Raw genomic sequence first — 24,913 nt, forward strand, 5'->3', positions numbered from 1 at the left:
GTAAAGGTTGGACTTTGTGCTTAGGGACATGGTTTAGTGAGTGATGTTGGTAGTAAGGGAATGGTTGGGCCAGAGGATCTTGGAGTTCTTTTACAATGTTAATTATTCTTTCAAAGTGAAGGTGTGAGTGGGTGCTTGAACCAGGCCCTCTGCTGCTGGAAACACGCTAGGAACCCGTCACTTCACACAAGTAAGCACACGAGGTTCCCTTCCTCCTTCTGTACAAAGAAGGGGAAGACCCAGGTCTTCTCCCCGCGGGGGCGACTCCCAGCCCCGCTCCCCTCGGGGCCCGCCCCCCGCCCTTCCGCAGAACCCCGGCGCTGTCCCCCCCCCCCCCCCCCCCCCATCCCCTGGGAGCTCGACGTGGCCCGCCGGCCGCTCTCCCGGCCCCTCAGCGGGGCTCTCCCCGCCTCCCCGGACGCCCCACCCCGCTGCCTGCCCGGCCGCCGGGGGCGGGAAGGGGCGGCCCCCGCACCGCCCTATAACTCCGCTTGTGGCCGGCCGGCCCGGGAGGTAGCGGTTCCTCACAGCCGGGATGCAGCGAACCCTAGGCAAAGCCCTGACCGCCCCCCAGCCCCAGGAGCGCCCCCCGCCCCCCGCCGGCGGCTGTAAGGCCTCCACCGAGGCGCGGGTGCTGGTCATCAACACGGGCGGCACCATCGGCATGGTGCAGGACATCAAGGGTGAGGGGGCCGGGGGGGAGCGGGGCGGCGGAACCCTGGGTACCGGGGAGGTCGGTGGGTGCCGCCCACCGGGAGGGGATGGAGGTTTTGGGGTGTGTGGTGGAACCAGCCGGGCTCGGTGGGGTGCCCCTGCTGCCCCTTTGGGTGTAATGGTCTGCAAGCGGGGGGCTGAGGCTGCCGCTTTTGTACCAGACAGCTTTGCTTTCAGCTGCTCTTCCTGGTACGCGTTATAGTTCAGCATCCCGTGTTGTCTCGTGGCTGCTCAGAGCAGCATCAGAAGGATGTTCTCCTTATGCTAATTCCATCTTCATATCAGCGGGTTATTTCAGCAGCCCGGCTGGTAGGTGTCCTGACAAGCAAGCCTCACAGCTGGCTACAGCAGGTTTTGGCAGAGAGCAGTGTGTCTCCTGAAGCATGAGTCCTTTCTCTTCTCTCCTCATGCACTGAAAATGAAACCAACATGATTTTACTAGGCACACGGCCTTTTTTTAGTCCCAGGAGGGTAACCGTCCCAGGCTACCTGGTGAGCATGTGCCTCGCGTTCCTACCAGGAAGAGCGTGGCCTGTTGTGGGTGGCAGCCACGTCAAGGATTTTCAAGTGGTGACCTGAAACGTACTGCTGATGCGAGTGCGGCAGCCAGCATCCTGCCAAGTGTCATGCCAAGTAAGATTAGGCACAGCATCTGTGCTTACCTGCCCCTGGGCAGGCTCCTGCTGCTCTCCTTCCAGCTCTTGATTTCCTTCAAGAACTCATAGAAGGGTTCTGCTCTACTTTACCAAAGCAGACAGACTTTTTCTTGAAGAAAAGGTTAGGCATGCCAGCTCCCCTCCCCCAGCTGAGAAATGCTTGAATCCACAACTGAAGCCTGAGATGTCTTGATAGACACATTGCCAGGATTTTATCTGAAGGCTTCATAAGTATATGCTTTATGTTTTCAGGTGCCCCTATGTATAAATGGGCAGGTGCGTGAATTCACCTGACAAACACTTCCCCCCCCCCCCCCCCGCGAGTGGCATCTAAGTACTGCTAGAACCTTAGTCAGTAGGCACAGATCCCAGGGGATACCAGAAGGATCAGCTGAGTAACTTGTCTGGGGAAAAGAACAGCTTTCAGCCAGATCTGACCCCCTGCAGGGCTGCGTATTTACCAACACAGGCATAAAGTGAAAGGGGGTGATGTACAGTTGGGAGAGATGAGGGCGGAGAGAATGGAAGCAGTTTGATTTGGGTGAGCATCCATTCAGTTTTCTTCACGGGCAGTGGAGCATCCCAGAGCTTACAGAGTCTGTAAGTTTCTAGTTTCAGAAACGGGGGTGCTTCTCTTAACTGCTATGGAATTTCAAGCCATTGGTTGAAATAACATTTTGGTTACTCATTTGTAAGATTAAAACATTAGGGCTTCACTTCAGAGTTTTCTACACTAAATTTGTTTCTAATGCATATCCTGCCTGAAGATGGTGGTTGGCTGATCTTTTTTGTATAAAGATGTGTTAAGGGGTTGTTCTGCTTTGTTTTTTTATGGCTGTTATAATTGCATTTAATCTATCAAACGAGCCTGGAGTATGACAATTCAAAGAAAAATGTCTGCATTTCAAATGACGTGTGGTAACTTTCCTCCGTCTGAGTTGCATACACTGAAATCATTTCCTATTTCTATTGTCTGTTCCCCAGACTTCTCTTTAAAGAAAATAAAAATGACGTCTCATTCTGTTATAAACGACCTCCATAACCTCTTCTGATCTTGTGTACTTTTTTTGATTTTGCTTAACAAGTGTCAATCATTAAAGCATGTGCAAACAACGTAGCAGTTGTGATCCAATGACGGGCTACATGCTGATGAGTTTTTCACCCTGCTTTTTGTACACAGATCGAGCAGCAGAGCAGCTGGAGTACCTCTTTAAGAATATTTGGCAGTCCTTAGTGTCCAGGCAGAAACTGGTGAAAGGGCCTGGGAAAGGCAGCATGCTTAACAAGTTAAAAAATAAATAAAAAGCAATGCTTGTTTCTTTTATTAACCAATGGACAGAAAGCACCTGTTTACAACCATACCTTAAACTGTAAGTGTTTTATTTCAAGAAAGGTAAACAGGAGTGGCTTCCTTGAGCATGATGAAACCTTTTATAGCTGCAACTTCTTGAACAGTATGATGTAAGCTGGTTCTACCTAACTAATTTCCATCTAGGCTTACAAGCTTTTCTTTCCACTTGCTGGAGAAGACGTCTGACAATGTCTTGGAGTTGTTGAACTTACTGTACATCTAGAGCCTACCTCTGCAGGAGTCTTTCTCAGGCAATACATGGTCTCTTTCCGTCTCAGTGAGGTGACAGCTCGTTTGCAGACTCTCCCAGCATTCATGTTTAGCTGTCAAATAAGCCCTTTCAGTGCATGTTTTACATATCTTCCTTCTACTTCTTTTCTCCTACAATAGCTTCTTCTGGGTTATTGATAGTTTAGTTCAGAAAGAATGGTACTGTGCTCTTCAGCGAGGTTATTGTGATGCTAATCCCTGCCTCAACACCTTCAGGAAGGTGTTTTCTTCAGGCTCATGTGTGGGCTCTGTTTCATAGCTTTTATCTGAAATATTGAGGGGGGGAAAAACACCCAACCAACTCAAGCAGAGCTAAGTTAAATCCCCTTAGAAGGAGTGCGTGGAATAGTCTCTCAGTTAATTATTTGCCTTTTCTAGACATAGGAGACTGCCAAAGGACTGACTGCTGTTGTCCAAATGGGCAGCATGCAACCCTTTCTAATTGAAACCTGTAGGCATTGCTTCTGAAAGTGACTGGCACTACAGAATAAAAAATAAATAAATTTGTTGGAGAACACTCTGCTGCTCTGATTTTACAAAGTACGTTTTTAGAAATGTCACTGCTTTGGGGATCTAGCACCATAGATTCATATGCTCTTTGTCTTGATATTCCTATAGGAATAGAACTGGTTTGATGAAGTCCTTTGTGTGCCTCCTGTTGGAGAATTTGTTAGGCTTCAGGGTGATGCCCTGTAATCTGGAGTACAGTACACTCCCACCCTCAACTGCTGTGGTTTCTTGCACGCAGAGCCCCACAGACACAGTTGCATCGGGATTTTTCAGCTCCCCATTCTCTGCTGCAGCACAGGCCGTAGGATATCTTGTTCAGTAAGTAGCTATGGCTGTATTACCTTTAGCACTGGAGTGAAAAGCAGAGTCCTTGGCTGTAGGTGAGACAGAACCATGCTTACTCGCCTCAGCCAGTTAAGTGTTTGCTGTTCTGCCTTCGTGCATCCGCTTTGTGATGCAAGGGTTGGCCAGCTAAAGAGGGAAGGACAGAAGCTGATGAGAGGTACTCGGAAAAATTGCACATTCTGCCTTTTCTCTGCAAGGGTGAAGTTGCTTTAAGTACTCGGTTAATGAGTTTGGCTCACAGGAGATGTTTTCCATGCCTAATCAAGTCGAAGTGTTCTTAAAACAGTTGTATTTGGGTTTCCCTGCCTTTGCTTTTTGAAGCAGAAAGCACTGTTAAACATGGGCACTTCTAGGGGACTTTGTAGGTTGTAAGCGGGACATCTTGGATACATTTGCAGAATGTCTTAAAAAAAAGGTTTAAGTACAGTGCAAAGCCAAAGCAGGTAGAGAAAAATCTGGTCAGGTTTGTGATTGAGAGATGAGGAACTGCCATTAATAGGGAAAGGACTTAAGAATAACATACATCAGTTCTCCACTGCTTGGAGCAAATACCAAATACTAAACCATCTAATCCGTTGTCGATAGTCCAAGCAAGACGAGTATTGGACAAACAGAAAAATGATCAGGAAACACACAGAAAACACTGTGAAACTGTGTGGGCTGCGCTGCAGAGCCAGAATGACTCTGCGTCCAAGTGCAGCGGCCATTGGTGAATAAGCTAGGAACATCTTTAATAGGAATAAGCAGGGATTAAAAGTGAAGGAACAAAACATCCAAAGCGTAAAGCATGTTAAGTATATTTTGTAAAACAAAGTGTTCTGTCAGGAATCCAACCGAAGCCACTCAAGTGCTGCTGCCATTCTGTGAGGAAGTTGGCTATGAAAAGGCTTGCTGCTTCATTTAGGGCAAGCCAGGAAAGAGATTAAGGAGCTCTTAAGGATTTTCCATCACTTTGTGGAAAGTAAACAGACCCCAAGTAAAGCGGCTGTGTGTGCACTTCAGCTAATGCTATCACTGTTTCTCCATATTTTGGAGTATTTTAAATAACAAACCTGTTTGAAGGTGAAGCAAACAAACAAAAATAGTTGTGAACTTGTGTGACAACCACGTTTAAACAGGTGGAAGCACTAGGCAGTAGAGGAGAATTACCTAGCCTCAAATTATGAATAACTAGAAATAGCAAAAGCTGAATAATGAGGTTTGAGAATTTGTTTCCTGTCTGAACGGGTGGTATAAAGCATTCACTGAGATTAAACAGAATGGGACAGTAGTGCCTGTGAAATCTTGAAGTTGGAGAGAAATGCCTTTGGTGAAAACTACCTGAATGAAGTGTGTCTCTGAGAGTCAGACTTAAGAAATATAGGGTGACTTTGTGCTCAGGACTCTAGAGCTGTGGCTGTCCTGCATCAAGCAGGATACTGGGAGAGGAGATCTTGGCTCCGGTGAAGGAAAAGCAACTGCAAATAAGAAAATACCTGGAACATTACAATATAATGTATAATTGAAATATTATAATGTAATTGTAATATTGAAACTTGTGATGTTCTATTGTCACTTAAAGACATGGGAGTTACTAAAGCCTGAGATAGGCAAAGTTCTCCCCCACAACATTTGAACTATAAATGAGCATCCCTCTTCTCAGCTAACCCCAGGAGCTAAAATGCAAACATCTTGTTTATCCTATCAATATCAGAGCACTCACGAGTGAGGTTCACAAAGGAACGTGGTTCTATGATACTAATTGTAACGTGAAAAATGTAGGTGCCTTTCTGTCTACTGGAGAGCAGCATCTGGCTTCTGTTTGACATAGTTGTTTGCAGCCAGAACACCTGCAGATCCAGCAAACCCTAAATGGGTTTAGGCTGATTTAAGCCCCAGCCATCTTCAGGGCTACTGCCACAGAGCAAAAGACAACATCAGGAGCAGGTGAACAGAGATTAAGATGCATTCATGCTTCCACTTACTTTCTTCAGCAATTTATGCACCTCCTCTGCCTGTTCAGTCCTAAACTTGCTGGTGGAGAGCACCTGTCCCAGACAGTGGTAGATAACTTTGCACTGAAGACCCTTCTGGGAAGCTAAGGTTTCTCTGTCTTTATAAATACTGATCTTTCTCTGTACCTGTCAATACTCAGTACCTCCTGTGAGGTTTGTTTTAGCTTTCTGTTTTATTTTTTTCCCCTCTATGCAAATACTAGTGCTGTTGACAGTCCGACATAACACACAGCTTTCCAGTATAGTCATGCTAGTACCTCGCTGCTTGTGTCAACACATCGGTAGGCTAAGAAGCTTAGGCAAAAATATCACAGCTCCCTAGTACCAACTAATGTTCAGGGTTTTGTAAATACCATGCCGCTGGGTAGCGAATAGCTGTGGCAAATGTAAAAGAGATTTCTAACTTTTTGCTATCAGTATTTCTACACAAACATCAATTTAAAATAGGTAACACATAAATATTTGATATGGGGGAGATTAGTAACATTATTTCTCCCAGAAGAAGGTTTTATTTATTTAAAGCCAGGAAAAGAGTAGCTGCACAGAGATGTATTGATTATATCGCTTTCACATTCTGGCGATAGTTTAAATTTCACGTGGAAGGGCAGGCAAACGTGCATAACTTGATTTCTTCCCTCCTTATTGTGCCACTCACTTCCTTCCATCCCCGCTCCTTTATTTCTTTCTTTTATCCTTTATTTTTAAGGACTTGCTCCAGAGGCCAATAAGTTAGTGAGCAGCTTGAAGACCATGCCAATGCTGCATGACGAAGAATATGCCCAGGAAGCAAAATTAGACAACTTCCACGAATTTCCTGAAAACACATTGGTGCTCCCGTAAGTACCTTTTCCTTGGGGAGACGGAGGGTTAGGAAGTGTCATGTTAATTTTCAAGTAATTATATCTCCAAACATTTAATTTGAAGAATCCACTATTAGATTAGCAAAAATGCTTACGTTGACTTAAACAGAAAACGCCTACCCTGTCTTTTACTATAGAAAATGTCTGTTTTCCTATATTTGCAGTGAAGTGTTGTACAACTACTTGAGAAATAACTTCTAAATTTGACAACAAGCAAACATTCTGTGCAGCTTAGTCCTGTATTTTTTCCAGGTTTTGACATTCATTTGTTACTGTGCAAGCACACAAATATTCTAGAGCAACTAAGAAAACTGATAATAAAGCTCTGTGTGTTATCTTCAGCACATCAGAAAAAGTAGCATCAAATTAATTCGTCCATGAGTAGGCCTCATGCTTTAATTCTGCAGGCCTTCTGTTTTTCTAAAAACCCTAAATGCTGTTTGTCTTCCCCAAATTTATGCAATGTTATGGTAATAAGTGATGGGTTTATAATTAACCTGCATTGCTTCTTAACCGTTAGGCAATGATTAATAAGCTTATAGGTTTTATTTAGAGGGCAGTATGCTAATTTGAGATATTCCCCAGCTGTGATGAATGACTACCCCTGTAAACATGTTAACTTTGCACAAAGGATGATTTTACAATTGTTCAAAAATAAATGGGACTATTGCTGTTTTGTTAAAAGAGTGAAAACGGATATTCTTCAATCTTAAAGGAGAAAATCAGGACATATGAACAAAATACAAGGCTCATTAATTTCTTTCTATTTTGTCTTGAGGTGTTAAGCTTTTAAAAGTACCTACTTAAAAGTCAGGTGGCAGGAACAGGGGTGAGGGAAAAAAAGGATTTCTAGTGGAAAAATATTGATGTGAACATACAGTTTAGGGTAAATATGATGGCTATACAAAAAAAAAAAGTAGAACTGTTACAATGCTGTGTTATAGCTGAATGCCTTTTAAATATTTAGGGGATTTAAAATGTAACAAAACTGCACTAATATACACATTCGACTCCTAAATACACTTCTCCTGGTCTCTGTTTTCCATGAGAAGCAGAAAACCTTGAAACAATAATTCAGATCAAGAACTGAAGTTTAAAAAAAATCCTGTCTTCTTTTTCTGGCACTACTGTGTGCCATTTATGGAGGTCAGTCATGGCAATTTGCCATTTTCTCTTTTGTGCTAGTTGGGTGATATTTTAACTAGGCAGTTGAGAAATAAGGCAAGTTTCTGAGGAGAGGAAATCGGAGTATTTTGTGAACCGTGTATATCTGTTTAAAAACCTCTCTGTAATGAACAAAGATATAATCTAATGATCTTTTTTCTTAGAGAGAGAGATCAAAAGCAGGAGACTAAGCTGGTCTCGGTTTCGGTATGTTGTATTTTGTTTGAAGAGCTCATCGCTAGGGGAGCTTTCTTTTCATTCATTTTCCACTGACTTCCAAAGTTACTCTTAGTCTGTGTAAATGTGTTATCTAACAAGGCAAATTTTTGTATGAAAACTAGCAACGTAGCTACAGTATGTTAGTTGCTTTTGAATAATAATAATAATAATAATAATAATAAAAACAATGTTTAAATGCTATTTCTGCTGTAAGCAGCTCTCACTGAGGCCTTATAAGAGGAGTGGTTGTGCAGATTTTATAAGGTGATGAATTGACTCTTGCGTGTTTTACTTTGTCACACATACATACAAGAATAGCGAGTGGGGGAAAAAACACACTGTTGAAGATGAGAAGGGAAGGTAATCAACTCTCTGCTCTGAGCATATCATTCAGGAACTTTATTGTACACATCCATACATCTTGGAGTCTCCTGGTGTTTGCTATAGCCTTTGACTGTCTTGCAGTGGAAAAAAGTAAATGTTGAAGTATTTGTCACAATTACAGCTGTCAGCAAACTTTCCATCATCCTCTGGCAGTGGAAGAGCACTGAGAATGCTTTGAAAGCGATGCTATTAACCATGTTCCTGGGTGGCTTTGCTTGGAAGAAAAAGTAAAAAGGAAGGGCAGAGCTGGCCTGCTACTAGTTCTTGTTTGTTAGCTGCTTGTTTGCAGCTGCATTGCTAAGTAGGAATATATTCCAACTATTAAGTAAATGTCTGTGTCTCAGGGTTCTTAAGATGTTTTATTTTCCTTGTCATTTGAACCTTGTAACAGACCATATGCCTTTAAGTTAACTTTAGTGACATGAGTCTTAGTCTTACTGTAGCAAAAGTTCCTTCACTCCTAGTTTGAGAATTTCCTTTAAAATGCTAACTTAAGAATGGATGAAAATATTGGATATTCTGTTCTTTTCAAATCTTCAGAAAGGTAGCAGAAAATAGTAGTAGGATTCTTTTTTCTTTTTTTTAAACCCAAAATCTTAACTAGCAAAGTTCAATTTATATGCAGTTGACTATATGGAGGGCTTACAAAGTAAGAGTGGAGAAATGGGCATATTTTGTGGGGTAAAACAGATGCTCTGTATGTAGTCCATTTGGCTGGCAGTTCAAAGGCCTTTGAACGGTCAGATTTCAGGCAGGGTAAAGGAGACCAGTGGTCCTTGGAGGTAGGGAAAGCAGACAGCTATGACAATCCCACAGTGATTCCACAGCCATCATCTCATTTGATATTGAAAATTCCCCTCCAAAGTTGGGATTTTGCACTTCTGTAAGATATTTGAGTGTCTAGACAATTCTTCATCTTTGGTCGTCTTCTGCTGGTCTATATGCTATGTGATACATTCCTCAGCCTCACGGGTACATCATCATACTGCTTGTTTTTTATTTTTTATTTTTTCTTGCACAGTTGCTTTGTCTTGTCTGCATTGTACTGAGGGTAGCCTTTTCCACCTTTCAAGGTTGTGCTTGTTCAGCGGTCGGTAACAGACTGCCTGTCAGTTGTGGGTTTTGTTTTATTTTACAGACCTGGGTCTCTTTTTCCAATCTATGCCAGTATTTTAAGATCTTTGATATTATTACATGCTTAAACTCCACATCATACACCAGAGATAGCTGGCACGAAGTTTCAGTTCAAACAGGAAACTTCCATAGCAAAGTGTTAATAGGCCTAGTAGGCTAGGACTGGGGCTTTAGGAAGTTTGCCTCTAACTAGAAGACAATACTGTTTTTACTGGGCCATTTGGCCATAGTTTACTTGAAGGTATTGGCTAACCATGCGAGAATCTTTCCTAGAAACTGAGAAGAGTGGGCTTTCTAAAGGCCACAGAAATGAAGGTCAGTCTTAAGACTCTGAAGAGAAGATGCCTTTCATGCCAGGGAATTCAGTTACCAAAGCACTAACAAATTTCTGCAATTCTTTTGTTGACCCCCTATATACCTTGGGAGCTTTACAGATTCCTCTCAGTAGCTTATGAAGTGTTTTTAAACCTTAAGTCTTGGTATCAACTTTGGTAGAACTCAGTTCTAAACAAAGTGAGTCTGGGTTATTCCTGTCTTAGGTTTAGCCAACCTCTCCCCTGCCTCCTGAATTCTAAGGTTAGTAGATTAAAGCATTTGTGCTTTAAACCACATCAAGTCATGCACTTCTAAACTTGGAACTTAATGTTTCAAATGTAAGACTTTTTTTTTCCATAGACTTTAGGGGGGTTGGATTCGGAACAGAACTATTGATTTAGTGAAAAAAATCAGAAGTGATGAGCTGGTATTAGCTCTAAGAGTGATTTTTTTTCCCTCCAATTGTCTTTCTCCACAGTGTCTCTAAGCAAAACAAAAGAATTTTCTACACAATTCTGGAGCTGTCACCACTACTTGATTCTTCGAACATGACACCAGAAGACTGGGCCAAAATTGCAAAGAAACTTGAGGTACTGAAGTGTGGGATAAGATTTCATTTGTTGCTTAAACAAAAACAGTAGTATATTCAGTGTACTTAGCAAGGGGTAACAATGCAGGAGTGCTATACCTAAGTATTTGTTCATTTAAAGTTTAAATGCTATGCATCTTCCTTAGTTACTTGCAAAGTAACAAGTATTGCACTTGCAAGGCTTGCAAACTTTTTTTCCTTTCGAAAATGTTGCAGACTCATTAAAGTTACAGTTCTTCCAATGATAAGCCGTCATAATTCTATAAAAGAATAAGTAAAAAAAAATGCAGCTGTGATCAAATATGATATGTAATATGTAGATTGGTATGTTCTAAAATGTTGGCTTAAATTCACTGTCCAAAACTGGTAAATAAAATCAGGGGTAGGTGACTTAGCAGAAAGTTACGTCAGCTACACAACATTTTAATGTTTTAGTAGTGTAATGGCTGGCTATTAGCATAAAAAATAATTTCATATGCTTATACCTTTCTTACTCTGGACACACTGACTTGACTAGCTTTGGCTTTGCAGTTGATAGAAAAAAATGCCATCCTGGTTAGCTTCCACACACTGGGAAATGTTTAAAGCCCTAGATATTTTTGTATTGGTAGATAAACTAATTACATCCTCCTCTAGATTAAAAATCAGCATTTCTCTGCTCCTGTTCCCATTTCTGAGCTTAACTATGTGCTTTTGGGAAAGTAGAAAGAGGAAACATTTTAAATACTTCACACCAGGAATTCATGCATAGCTGGTATAAATAAATCATGGGCCTACTAAGATACTGCTCTCTCATTCCTGCTCGCTCTGCAACAGTGGGCTTTGTAGAGTAAATCTCCTTAAACCAAGCTGTACAATTTTACATGGACAGTGTAATAGTGCTGGGAATGCTGCTGAAGATTATGTAACAGGCTTTCACCTTCAGGTCCTTTAATCCTGAAACCACCAAACTAGGGATGATGCTCCTCCTATGGAATGCATCTGGCCAGGGCAGAGAAAGAGACAGAGGCAGTGCCTGGGTGTGGAGCCTCTAGAATGGAGCAGGGATGCAGCTGAGAAAAGCCCAGGGCAAAAAATGGAATGTCATGCTGAACAGGAGAGAGCTTACCTTTCTTCAAAAACAGCATATGAGTTTTATTACAACTTCTTATCTCAAAAAAATGCTTCTTTCTTGTACACAATATCTGGCTTCTCTATATGTACATACCTAGTACATGTAATCCTAGTGAAAAGTGCTGAGAAGGAAAAAAAAATTTGTCAATTCTCCAGCTTGTGTATAGACACTGCCACTTTGTGTTCACTGAGTATGTGAACACTTACTTGGCACAGCTGTAATGTGCTGGAGATTTCTCAGACTGCAACATTTTAAGATGTTTCTGTGGGATTTCTTAATCGCCAAGCAGATTTTTTATATTATGAAGCTTACACCAAGCTATGTTCTTTATCATTTAATAAGGTTCATAAGGCTGACAAGATTTGTGAAATGTCTTGATTGAGTTAGACAGGACCAATGTCTATTTCTGTGCTCTTAGCCCTTGAAATCTGCTTATCTTGTTGCATTGGTGAATACTCAGCGCACTTTTTGCATCGCAGTGTAGTTTGGCCTACGGAAAAGTCTTGCAACACTGGCTGTTATTCTGCTGGCTGACTGGTGAGAAATAATCAGAACTCCATCAAAACTTTCAGCAGATAGCAACGTGCAGGGATGAGTATCAGTGAAGAAACAGAAGGGCAAGTAGAAATGTGCAGGTGGATTTGGAAGATGACTGTATTATCAGGAGATGTCAAGTGTGTGTGCCTAATATAAAAGGAATTAAAAAGAAATCTCATTTAATTCTATGGAAACAAACAAACAAACTTTCCTCCCCTTGCTGGCACTTCTTTAATTTGCTCACACTTCTATGTAATGATGTCCATGTGACCAAATTACATTAAAGAGCTCAATGTCTCTCACTGAAGTGATTACTATGTGCATCATTCTTAAAATAGAGGAACCAATTATTTTTTCTTCTGAAAGGCAGTAGATGACTTTATTATATCAAGGTGCAACCTCACTGATCTAGTAAGTGGTGTCCTTGCCTATGGCAGGGGATTGGAACTAGATGATCTTTAAGGTCCCTTCCAACCTGAGCCATTCTATGACAAACAGTACAGTTCATGGCTTTGCATTAAGAAAAACTTCCTCTGTCGAATTGTATGTAGATTTAAATAATTATAAAATTCCTTTTTGCTTCCATACATGTCTGATAGTCTAAGGGACTTCTCAGAAAACAGCAAGCATATCTACCTTAGCTATGACCAGTAGCAAGCGTCTTCAACTCTAATCTACAGAAGTCACACACTGCTTGAGAAATTATGGCTTCTGAACAGAAGGGGGCACTCTTACCCTGGCAATTTGCCTGTCTGCCGGCCGGATTAACTGGACTGTTTTTTCTATACATTATGATAGCCTTGGTTTGCCTAATCTGTTCCTGTAAATGGTATAATCCCTAAAGTAAAAGCAGCAACAAGAAATCAGACTATGTGACTAATTTGAATATGTTAACATTCCTGTTTAAAGCCATTGCTAAGCTTTTCTTAATTAGCTGTCTTCTGGTTTAAAAATGCTGCATTAATATGTATACATAGACAAATCACTTTGACTGTTCCATAATTAGAATCACTAGCTCTAGTGCTTATTGTCCTATTAACCCTTAATTATAATTAAACTGAAAATGCGGATAACTTTAGGAAGAACTACAAGTGTAGTACCATTTAAAGTACTGTAGTGTTGCTTGCATTAGTGAAAGTCATGCAGTTTGTACCTCACTTGATGATGCTAGTGCACTTTTCTAACAATACAAAAAATGTCTCTCCATCTCCAGGAGCACTATGAAAAGTATGATGGTTTTGTGATCCTTCATGGCACCGATACGATGGCATATACAGCTTCAGCCTTATCCTTCATGTGTGAGAATCTGGGTAAAACCGTTGTTCTGACAGGATCACAGGTAATGGACTTAATTTGCAGTTGAAGTCAAAAGCCCCATTTACTGGTTTTGTATGCAAAACTATGTAGTATCCTCATCATCACTATCTAATTTAGTAGTGCGGGGCAGGCCTCTACCCAGGGTGAGTGGTCGCAGTGCTGATAGAAATTAGTGGGAATTGATGAGTTTACCAGCTGAGGATCTGCCCCATAATTCTATCATTAGTGACTTTACAACTCTGTACCACATCAGACCAGTAGTTCATTGTGGCTGGGACCAGATGCTTCAGAGAAAGATGTAAGAGCCTGTCACTGGCCATTGTATAATAATCGGTTTATATGACGAGGATCTTTCCAGCCTCAGGTGGCTGCTGGCTGTTAGTTGTCTTTTTTTGTTGTTGTTTTAAAGCCCTCAAGCTTATTATTTTTACTTCATCAGTTGTTATCCCATTTTATGTTACTCATTGTTGCATTATTTCTCATTTTTTTAGTGAAATAATTAGTGAAATAATCTCTAACCATTGTATGCATTTTTGATCATTTCTGTTCCACAGAGCACCAACATAGCCTGTTTCGTTTCCTCTAAAGGCTAAATTTACTAATTCTCATTCTCTTAGCTAGAGATCAGACCTTTGCATATTGTCTGAGGGGGAGGGGTTGTCTTTCTAGAATAGCTTGCTTGAGTGCAAAATACAGCTCTAATCACAAAAGAGAGATGAAACATAACACTGTAAAATTTCCCTCCCCCATTTCATAACTTCCCTTTCACATGTGGTCTATTTGAAGTCAAAATACAAAAGTCTAGAAAGGAGCAGACTCCCACTTACTGCCTTGACATGGAGCAGTCTAGTTGTGGTACATCATATTCAGTGTTTTACTTTCTTTATTATTATATGATCCAGCAATAGAGCATGTTATTTTTTTGCTGAAAGGAGCTCTGACTCTGTTAATGCAGAGGCAATCGGAAAAGGCATGGAAGTCATCACTATCACACTCAACAGATCAGATTTCTGTTCTTAATCTTTTCCTTTTCTGTTGGTAATAACCTCCTGGATCAGTTCTTGTCTACTGTGAGGAAAGATGGTGCAAGAGAGCCATTCTGAAGCCCATAGCGGCAGTTCTGTAAGAACTGAGGCTGTTGCTTTTTCTCTTTGTAGTCATTTCTCCGATGCTCAGTCACGTAAACTGAGTACACCTGCTTTCTGTTCTTGATATTTCTCCTGAATCAGACTCTCTTTCTAAAAACAGTTGCTTAGTCATAGTAGAATCATCTCAACATTAGGCTTAAGCACTTAATTTAAAGAAGTCTGATAGCACAGAGGGAAATCCCACCATCTGCTGCAGCCTAAAATAGTTTGGATGAAGAAGGAAACTTTATCATAAATCATTGTTACATAAATTATTCATGTATCTCTGTTTCATAAGTTGGACTATTTTTTTCTGCTGTGTAGGCTTTACAGAAGGGAGAGTGTTTAATTTCAGTTTCTGTTCTTCAGGTGCCCATATATGAGTTGCAGAATGACGGCCGAGCCAACCTTCTGGGGGCGCTGCTCTTCGCTGGGCAGTTTGTGATTCCTGAGGTCTGTTTGCCTGTGAAGACTGTCTCAGAAGCTGCTCTTCTCCTTCTAGCTAGGACACATGCTTACATACTCAAAATATCTGTAGGCAGTAGGGAATTGCACTTGAAAAGGAAAAAAAAAATGGGTTCCATGGAGGTAACCAACCCTTCCATGGTTTGCCAGCAGCAGCGTATGCTGTTTTCTCAGGATTAATACCACGTTTTGCCTGTGTCTTCTATAAAGACTATCAGGTCTGAAATGTAGCTCACAGCAGACTTGAAATCAGAGGTTCCCTTGCAAATGTGTGGGATTTGAAGTACTTAAGTCAGTTTTTGAACTGAAAGTTGCTTTGAAATTCTCAAGTTGGTCTGGAACTGATTTGCAATATCTTCTAGTTCTAGTACCTGACGACTGAAGTGTCAAGGATGATATAAATAATAAATAAGGAAGCATTTCTATAGTTTTAGCACCCAGCCTTTAAAGATGCCAGTGCTGTGCAATCCAGAAGTCTGAGAGAAAACTGATCAGGTTGTACGTTATTTCACTTCTGCCATGCTCACACAGCCAGTCCTTGTGGGATCACAGCAATAGGTGACTGGCTAAGATCTTCATAACTAACAGCTACTTTGAGGTATCTGTTTTCCTTCAAATTTCAATTGACATACTTTAAGGAACTTCAAAAGGAGTCTAATTATTTATATTTGGGGACTTTTCTGAGAGTTATCCTCCATATTCACTAGGCCTTTTGTTAAGATTTTGGATTCTGAATTTAACTGATGCACTTATTAAAAAGTCCATGCTCTTCCTTTCCTCTGTCTCTGAAGTGGACTCAGGCATATTTGCTGTCTTCTGGACTATGCCTCATGAGAGGATTACGAAACTAGTTAGTTCTTAACTTGTTTTGTTCTTAAATTCTTAAACCAATGTGTGACAGATGTGCCAACTCTTTTTGAAAGGGGAAGAATTGTAAACATCTACTAGCTTCTGAGTTGCTTTAAAGATTTAGAAAACACTTTATAAAGGACAGACTATAGTATTTATCTACTGAATCTTTTAATTACTGGCTTATTCATAGACCTGTTTCTTTACTTGTCTTGCAGGTGTGCCTGTATTTTTATAATAAACTGTACAGGGGAAATAGGGTGACTAAGGTGGATGCTGGGAGTTTCAATGCCTTTTCCTCACCTAACCTGCCTCCACTTGCAAATGCTGAGGTTGATATTACAAGTAAGCAACATCATCTCTTAAGCCTTGTAATTTATGCCACATGTAATAGAACTCTAGCTGAAAAGAGTATGTGCTTATGTAGTTGAAATGCTGTTTTTAACCTCAATTTTATTTGAAAACACTCCACTTTATATGACCTGAAACACTTGACTCCTCATTCTATGCCCTGAAAGTCTTTAAATTTTAGTAAGACTGAGAATTTGTGACTCTACTGTATTTATCTGTTGAATACGAATGTGAGCTAGACTGACTGTGACTTAAGAGCTACACTAACCAAAGGGAATGCTGCCCCTGTGTCATGAAAAAGCTTGCTGTGAAGATAAAAATGAAGGAGTGAGGACTGAAAGAACAAAGAGCTTAATCTCATTAACAACCGTGCTGGGCTTTGAGATCAGGCAAAAGAGTCATTGCAGAATACTTGCAGCTTCAACAGATCGTCTGTTAGATCCACGACATTTTGTAGAACGTTTTACTGGATATTTAGGACTCATCTAGGCTGCAAGCACACCAAAAATAGCAAACTTGGAATATGCTCTGTGTGAAGTTTTTTCCCCCTAACTTACTGAGATTCCCTATAATTTTTTGTGTCTGCTTTATAAGGAGGAGAAAAACTACATGAAGATTTCAGTATCCTTGTGTAAAGTCATTAACGTTCTGATGTCTGTTCTTGGATAAATGTCAATCTTTCTTTGGAGAGTGGAGAAGAGAGACACATTAGGAATCTAGCCAAATGCGTTGTTGTGAAAATAACATACTAAAGCACAGTTTTCAAAAATGTAACAAGTTGTGCAAGCTGCTTTTGGATCGTCCAGGTATATTCAAAAGGAGTAGGCCTTGGTGACAATCTCCATTAAATAGGAAACAGGAGGGGGTTCACAAATTACTTTACTAGGAGCTCTAGGTCATTGCCATGCAGCATGGCATTCTGAATGGTTTCTACTAGTAAGGAGAGACAGTTTATAATACGGAAAAATAAACTTAGCCTTCAACCTAATGAGTGGGAGTCACTTAACAAAGTTACAGGATCAAAGGCCTATGTATGTATCAGGCAGACAAACTGAGGAAGCCTGTAAAATGCTGTAGTGGTCTTTAAGACATCTCTCTGGTTGGGAGCGTGCCACTACTGTATTACTATGCTGTGTCAAATCCTGTGTACCTGAAATCAACAGAAATGCTATTCGAGGATTGTTGTAGTAAATTGGGGAAAATCTTTTTTGGGTTTTTATGGGCTGCATCAAATAGGATATAAATAAATTCAGTTTACTGACTGATCAATAATGAAATCAGGCTGCAAATTGCATACTGCTTCTCTCTTGGATTTGAATGACCTGTTTTGTGATTCCTTGTCTATAGGAGAAAAATGAGAAAGTTACTAAGTACTTCCCTTGGCCCATTTTGTGTCCCATTATCTTTTCTGTGGAATGCCCAACTGAGGTCAGTGAGGATTTCTCATTTAAAAACTGAAGGTGTGATAGGCTCTATTTTTATTTGTTTCAGTTGATTACCCAGTTAGGGTGGCATCATTTATCCAAGATGACAGTGTCAGTACTGAAGGATCGTTTCATTTTGAAAAACATAGTTTATTGTATGGGCAATCTACTAGTGCTGCTTTATTTTGTCCAAAGTAATTGTATGAAACATAGCTGTCTTCCTTGAGTTTGCTCATACAATCCTAGTATGAAACTATTAAGCTTTCTTGGAGACAAGGGATCACTCAGGGCTTTGAAAAAATAAACCAAACAAATGTACCATCTTTTAATTATTTTTTTTTCCAAATGACTTTTGTATAATGTCTTAATCTTCTTGTAGACAGGGCTGACTCTTGCTGCTTCAGCATTATGTAGAGCAGTCTGACAGTGCCAGAAGGGATAGGCCATGTGCAGAAACTCTTCCTTGGGCTTCCTAGTTGTAACAAAGCTGGGAATGAAAATTCCAGAGAAGAAGAGAGGTGGCAAAATAGAGAGAGCGAGGAATGTGATGGGATAGGAGCTTGTGATCTTGGGTTGGTACACAGAAATGAGGAGTGGAGATGCTCCTTGAGGTTAGAAGTACCATATAAAAGCAACAGTCTACTTCAGAGCCAGAGAGAAGAGAGAAAGGCTTAGTTCTCTTCCCCTCCCTTCCCCAGCTACAGCTCACTTCTTCATTCTTGATTTCCATTCCTTTTTTTACCATCTTCCTGCTTCAGGTGAAACTCCCAGAGGATCACTGATCCCATCAACTGGCTGTGTTCTCTGCCAGACCTTAACTGTGTTGCCAGCACCTAGGAGTCCTGTTTTCCAGTTTTAGACTGGCAAGTGTGGCAGCTTCCTTAAGACTTTAAATTTAGCACATAAAACTCTTGTAAGAAGTGAAAATTCTAGCAGACTCCTCAGATGAATAGGAAACCCAGTGCTGATGGGAAGGGCTTTTGCAGCAGGATCAGAAAACTCTGAATGAAGTGGACAATATAGGAATGAAAAGATTTCTAAAATCATAAAGCTTATGAATTAAAATACTTTATTGTGTTTCTCTCACGTTTTGAAAAAAGGAGAGACAAGGAGGTCTCTTTCACTTGAAATGTGTAAATAGTCTCAGTATATTTCATAACTGATTACTATAATCTCTTCTCTGTTGTCTTCTTAATGAAGCAAATAAGAAACTTGCTTTGTTTCCTCGGCTGGACTTTCTTCATCACACATGCATGTATGTAACTTCTGGGAGTGGTGCATATGTACAGAACCATATGATTAGAAACATAACTTGTGTATGGGATGAAAAGAGCCCGTGTGACTGTATATGCAAACATGGTACAGCAGTAGCAGGTTAGAAGGCCCTTTAGATCTCATCTGTCCACCAGTCCTATTAAAGAGAAGCTATTTGTCACTGGCCAAGTCTGTGTCTTGGTTGGCAGTTCTGCTTATTTATAGTAAAAAGCCCAAGTCATTTAAGCATTAAGGCAAATGTCAGCTCCACTCACTGAAGTGCTCTTGGTTTGTTTTCCCCCTAGTACACAGGCATGTCGGTTCTTGCAGTGATACCATTCAATTTAAATATTCATTTCAAAAGGCGTGTGTCAATTGTTTTATAATAAACTGCCAAAAAAGGGGGTCTATGTTTGCTTGCCTCCTTCAGAAATTTGCACCCATAGGTTGGCCTCTGCTCCCCACCCCTTGGCTGTCGCCATGAATTCTAATGAATGCTGGGGCAGCTTATATAATGGTACGGCTCGCCAGCAGCCCAGCAGAGAGAGATGAGAAGAAAGTGTTGCTGTTTGTGGAGCTCTGCAATCAAGAAAAGCTGTATTTCTTGTTTGATTTCATAACTTGGAGCTCAGTCACCACTCCTAAGGGAGGTGTCGCTCTTAGTTATAGCTCTCCCATTATAAGTTGAAACCTGCATTGTGGCATAGGCACTCTTTAAAAAAAAAAAAAGAAAGAAAGAAAGAAAAGAAACCTCCTTTGCTGCTTTCTAGACTGTTTAGAGTTTCTTCTTCTCTTTTCTATTTTATTTTTCTGTTAGGTTGGTATTTTCTTTCCATACTAACCCTATCACCATAGCTGAATAAGATAAGGACTCTGGACAGTTGTACTATTTTTTTTTTTCTTGAATGAAAAATACTTTGGGTTGTTTCCCTCCTGCCTCCCTGTTTAACCCTGGGATGTGAAGGAAGACAGTGTTTTTTCTTAGCTCTAGTTTGCCCAGTATCCTGAGGAGACTAAAGCTGCCTCTCCAGTGATTGCAAAGTCGCTTCTGTGAGGCTCAGGAGGAGAACAAAAGCTAGTCAGGCTTCAGAGGATTCAAACCTGAAAGAGTTTACTTTGTGACTTGGGTATATACCTCCCTTTCAAATTTGTTGTTTTGACCTGTAATTTGAAAAACTGTATTGCTTGGGAGGGAGGGAGAGATTGGGAATAGCAGAGTATTGTTTAGGTGATTGTTTTGTTTGGGAAAATAAACAAAAGGCCTTAATATCTTGAATACAGTGTCCTTGAATAATGCAATCTTTTCTACCCCAAGCCACTCTCAATACACTATCTAAATAGCTATTACCTTTCTGTTTAATGCAACATTGCTTTAGGAACTTTCTCTCTGTTGTGCAGGACCAGTTGCTAACTTAGGTTTGTTCCCTAGCTTTGTATCCCTGTTTGCATAAGGCAGCACACTATATGAGTTAAACTCTTCACAAGCACAGCCCATCCAAGTCAGGACAGGTGACTGTTTGCTGTTGTGCCAAACCTGTATATCCCTAATTAGTCACTCTTATCCACAGGAGGAAAAAATGTTAAACACCAACACGTAGAACTTTCTGTACTTCACTTGTTTGTATGAGTTTCTTAAGAACTGCTAGTGATTCCTAAGATGATTTTTTCTTTGATTTAACAAAAAAGATTGCTGTGCACTACAGCCAAAGGCTGCAGAACAACTGGTCTATTCAGTGCAATGAGTCTGCAGTACTGAGCACATTATGCAGGCTGAGGAGATTCATGACCAAGAGAATATTAACTCAGGGATGATCTCTCTCTCTTTTTTTTTTTTTTTTTTTTTAATATAGTTTGGAATTGCATCACTGTACTGTGTCTGAATGCATTATATTTATCTTGAAGATGATGTGTTATTTGGTAGAGTGTACTCCAAGCGTACAGGTACAGGCCTGGATTTCTGAAACTATCCTCTGATCTCTCGCCTTGGTCTTCTACTTTTGGCAGTATCTTAGTCAACCATGCCAAGGCAGGTTTCCTCAGTTCATTCTTCAAGTATGTTAAAGACTTAGGGATGCTAGCAGTTGCCAAACTTAGTACGCATTTATGAAGTTTTGGCAGGGACTCCTAGGTTATGGAGGATAAAGAAACTGATAGTTTTATTGCCATCCCTTCTCTGCTTTTAAAGAATTAATCTGTTGGAAAGTTGAAAGGATTGAATGTATTGCCAGACACTGTTGCTTCTTAAAGCACAATGCTCGTGGGTGAATGTGCTTAGCCAGTCCTATGAACCTCAAGTAGAACAAACGCATGGCTTTGTGCACTTGCCCATTTGTCTCCTGCAGGTCTCTTAACATGCTCTGGGAAGCTCTTAGAGGGCTTTTAGACCTACTTGGGCAACTACTAAATCCAGCCAGGTGATTTCAGAACCATGCTTCTCACAAATAAATGGTGGAAGCTGTCTATATTTCTACTCTCTCACTGCCTGGGCATTAGGAATCCATGTGCTGAACTCAGGTGGATAGGGTAAACAGGGTGCCAAGCCAACTGTTATGCTCAATAGTTTTTAGAAGGAACATACAGAGGCTATAGATGTTTACAGGCACCACGAGAAGGGAAAGTTCATAAAGTCTTACAGGTGACTGATAGTGTCTGTCCTGACTTAATGGATTTGATTGTTTTTAGTATCTCTGGTAATGGAACAATGGAGTAGGCTTCAGTGCAGGCTTTTAAATGTACTTCGAATTTTCTTGCAAATGTCTGTCTGCTGATGGCAAGAGATTGCAGCAGTAATTGGCAAGAGTAACTCTACATGGCTGAGAACACGTCAGTAGTATGCACCCAGGTCTTTTATCTGACTTGCTGCTTGGGGGTTTCTCCAAAATCTAAAAAGCTTAGATCATGATGAGCTATACAGTAAGGTCTACTTCCATTGAAACATGATGCTCTGAGCTGTTGGCTGCTGTTTGTAAAACTTCTTTCATGGACTTCTAACAGCTGCCTGCGCTACCAACACGGGGCTCCTACACTGAAGTAGTAAAATTCTGAAATCAATAATGCATGACTTGGCTTCTAATAATGCAGCACAAACAAACTATTAGTTAAACAGCTGGCTTCTGGCTCTAAATGTATAATCAGAGTTAATTGAATCCTTGCTATTTTATTTAATCATTAGTAACTACATAATAAACTCAGGAGGTGATTAGCAGCAACAGTAACTGCATTTGTCATATTTCTTGTCTAAGAAGACGAAGGTCTGCTTTTTAAACGTTAATCCAGGCTGATATCAGTCCAGCTACGTAACAGGGAAGTTCTGATCCATGTGTGACAAGTCTGTGTCTCACCCATGCCAGGTATGCATAACAGCCTGGTGGTGGAGACCTGCTGAGCACTTTGGAGTGGGAGTTTGACACTAACGGGACATGGTCAGCATTGTGAACCAGTTGGGTCATGAACTGCAACGGTTTTTACTCCTATAAGAATTTTCTTTTGAAGAGGTTGTAGTACATGTTCACTAATGGTTATTGAACTAAAATACCCATTTTGGAAGTCTTAGCTATAAAATACTATTACATTAAAACAAGTGTATTTGTTAAATATCTCTTTGAAGGGCACTAACTTAGAAATATCAATGAGTAATACTGATTTATCTCAGAATGTATACTATTCTGGAATAAAAAAGCTAAAATATAACACAGTTGAGTTTGACCTGAATACGGCCTTGAAGTATTTTGTGGCACCTAGTAAATAAAGTGTGTTAGATCAGCTGCTACAGCTGCCGTCTTAAATGGGCCTTCATTTCCTCTTAAAAAGAAACAAAAAACAAAGAAAAAATCATCATCATCATCATCTTTCATGAGTCCCCTATATAGAAACATTTTTAAAAATAATGCTCTAAGTACAAGGTGCTACAAAGGTACTTAATATTATGTCTTTAATATTACATTTAAAATACAATTTCTCTTTAACAGTAAACTGGGAAACGGTGTGGAGAGCCAATACCAAAAAGAAATTTCGAGTTCACACCAATATGAACAGGAACGTTGGGCTTCTGCGAATCTTCCCAGGAATCACTGCTGCTGCTGTAAGTGTCACCACTTAATTTTGGAAGTGGATGAAGTGATGCTCAAATACTTGATAAGTAAACTGAAGCAGGGAAGCTACATTGTAGTAGTGCCAGTGGTTGAGTTTTTGTAGGGAAGGCAAAGTATAAGGGATAAACGTTTTCTGTAGTATCAGAGCATTCAAAGACAATTTTCATACACCATAAACTATTGATAAAAGCTTTTAAAATATCTTTTATCTAAATTGTATGGGCTTTGGAACTTAAAATTAATTTCTTATAAGGTCTCATAAATAGCTCAAGTGTACTTTTCTACAGAGGTAGAGGCTACAATGACTGTAGAAATGCTTTCTTGCTGCATATAAAGGCATATTATTAGATAACTTGCCAAAGAATACATAATATGATGGGTGGAGGTGACCTATAGCTCAAGCTTCTTTTTCAAGGTTCGTTTTATCTCACACTGATGCGTGATCCTCAGTATTCATACAGAGTTGAAGATGCGAAGTGAGATTTTGCTGCTCTGAGCCTTTACAAATAGTTTCACAGAACTGTGGTTTTAGGTAGATTTGTCCTTAAATTTTTCTCTAATACCAGTTTCATTAAATTGACAGGTCTTTCATGGCTGTTGCCATCTTAAATTGAATCCAGTAGTTTAAGCAGCACTCCTCAATTATATTACTATTCTTTTTAGGTGAATATGAACAGATGGGAAAGCAGAGGGGTGGTATATTTGCAATAAAACTCCAACTGCATAGTTAGTCTCATGGGGGCTTACAGCGTATTGCATTTAGCATATGTAATCAGCAATGAAACATCTAGGTTGTTTAAAATGCATCTTTCTAGAAAGAGAAATTTGCAAGGCATTTTCTTACATTGAGGCACAAAGCTACTTTGTTAACGACTGTCCCAGAATGAATTATTGCCTCCTTTTTTTTTTTTTTCCTTAATACTTTCAGTTAAACCAATTATTTTTTGAGTTAAAAAACTCCATGTTTCATTAGAATGTTCTTTCCTGAAAGGTGAGACAGTCTCTTAGTTAGGCAGACGTTTGTTTGCAAAACTCTTTGCTGAAGTAACAAATCTGGGCAGGGGTGGGTGTTCTAATCTGAATTAATAATTCTGTATTTATTTTGTAAGTGTAAATCTACCCTTTTGTTCCTCCATGGTGCAATCATATAGCCTGTTAATGGCACTTAAACAATAGCATCCTTTCTCACACTAAGGTCATGACTGTGGAAAATAGTTTATTTTAAAGCCTAGCCCTCCAGGAATTTAAAGGAAACTAAAGAGTGAAATTCTCAATTTCTCAATAACTCTCAAAAGTTATTCTATAATCTGTTACTGTAAATGGGATGTACAGAAGAGCATGAGAAGACTGTAAGACATGAGATCCTTATAACAGGAATAGCCCATTTTTTAAAAGTGAGCCGTATGTGAAAATCTTAATGTGACATGAATGCATCCTTTGTCTCTGTTTCCTGTCTTGTTTTTAAACAGGTAAAAGCATTTCTTCAGCCTCCAATTGAGGGCATTGTACTTGAAACATATGGAACTGGCAATGCCCCAAATAACAGAGAAGACTTGCTAGAGGAACTCAAGAAAGCAACCGGACGAAAAGTAGTGATTCTAAACTGCACCCAGTGCTTACGAGGGTCTGTTACAACAGTCTACGCAACAGGGCAGGTGAGGGTTGTGCAATGATTTCAGACTCTACTGCTATCTAAAAGAAACATTTCACTGATACAACTTGATTGTGTATGTCAGTAGTCCCAGTGTGTAAAACCAAAATTGTTAAACTGAAGATATTGTTCATAAAATAACCATACCAGAAAAATCTTAGGCTGGAAGCATTTAAATACATGTCTGCAAGCATAATATTGTTACTCCTAGTCTGAATGGTCTAAATA

General features: G+C 40.1%; 1 protein-coding gene across 1 annotated transcript in view; it reads left to right on the forward strand.

Annotated features, from left to right (window-relative positions):
- Window positions 1-486: 486 nt before the first annotated feature.
- Window positions 487-24,913, forward strand: part of ASPG (asparaginase) — a 45,437-nt gene continuing 21,010 nt past the window's right edge. Inside the window, exons 1-8 of the mRNA XM_035326833.1 lie at window positions 487-683; window positions 6,547-6,676; window positions 10,395-10,506; window positions 13,370-13,495; window positions 14,970-15,053; window positions 16,133-16,259; window positions 22,912-23,024; window positions 24,504-24,689. Of these exons, the coding sequence (XP_035182724.1) occupies window positions 536-683; window positions 6,547-6,676; window positions 10,395-10,506; window positions 13,370-13,495; window positions 14,970-15,053; window positions 16,133-16,259; window positions 22,912-23,024; window positions 24,504-24,689 (1,026 nt within the window). The 5' untranslated portion in view covers window positions 487-535. The remainder of the gene's footprint in view (window positions 684-6,546; window positions 6,677-10,394; window positions 10,507-13,369; window positions 13,496-14,969; window positions 15,054-16,132; window positions 16,260-22,911; window positions 23,025-24,503; window positions 24,690-24,913) is intronic.

This window comes from Oxyura jamaicensis, chromosome 5 (genome assembly GCF_011077185.1).
Source record: "Oxyura jamaicensis isolate SHBP4307 breed ruddy duck chromosome 5, BPBGC_Ojam_1.0, whole genome shotgun sequence".
In the NCBI taxonomy this organism is placed as follows: Eukaryota; Metazoa; Chordata; class Aves; order Anseriformes; family Anatidae; genus Oxyura; species Oxyura jamaicensis.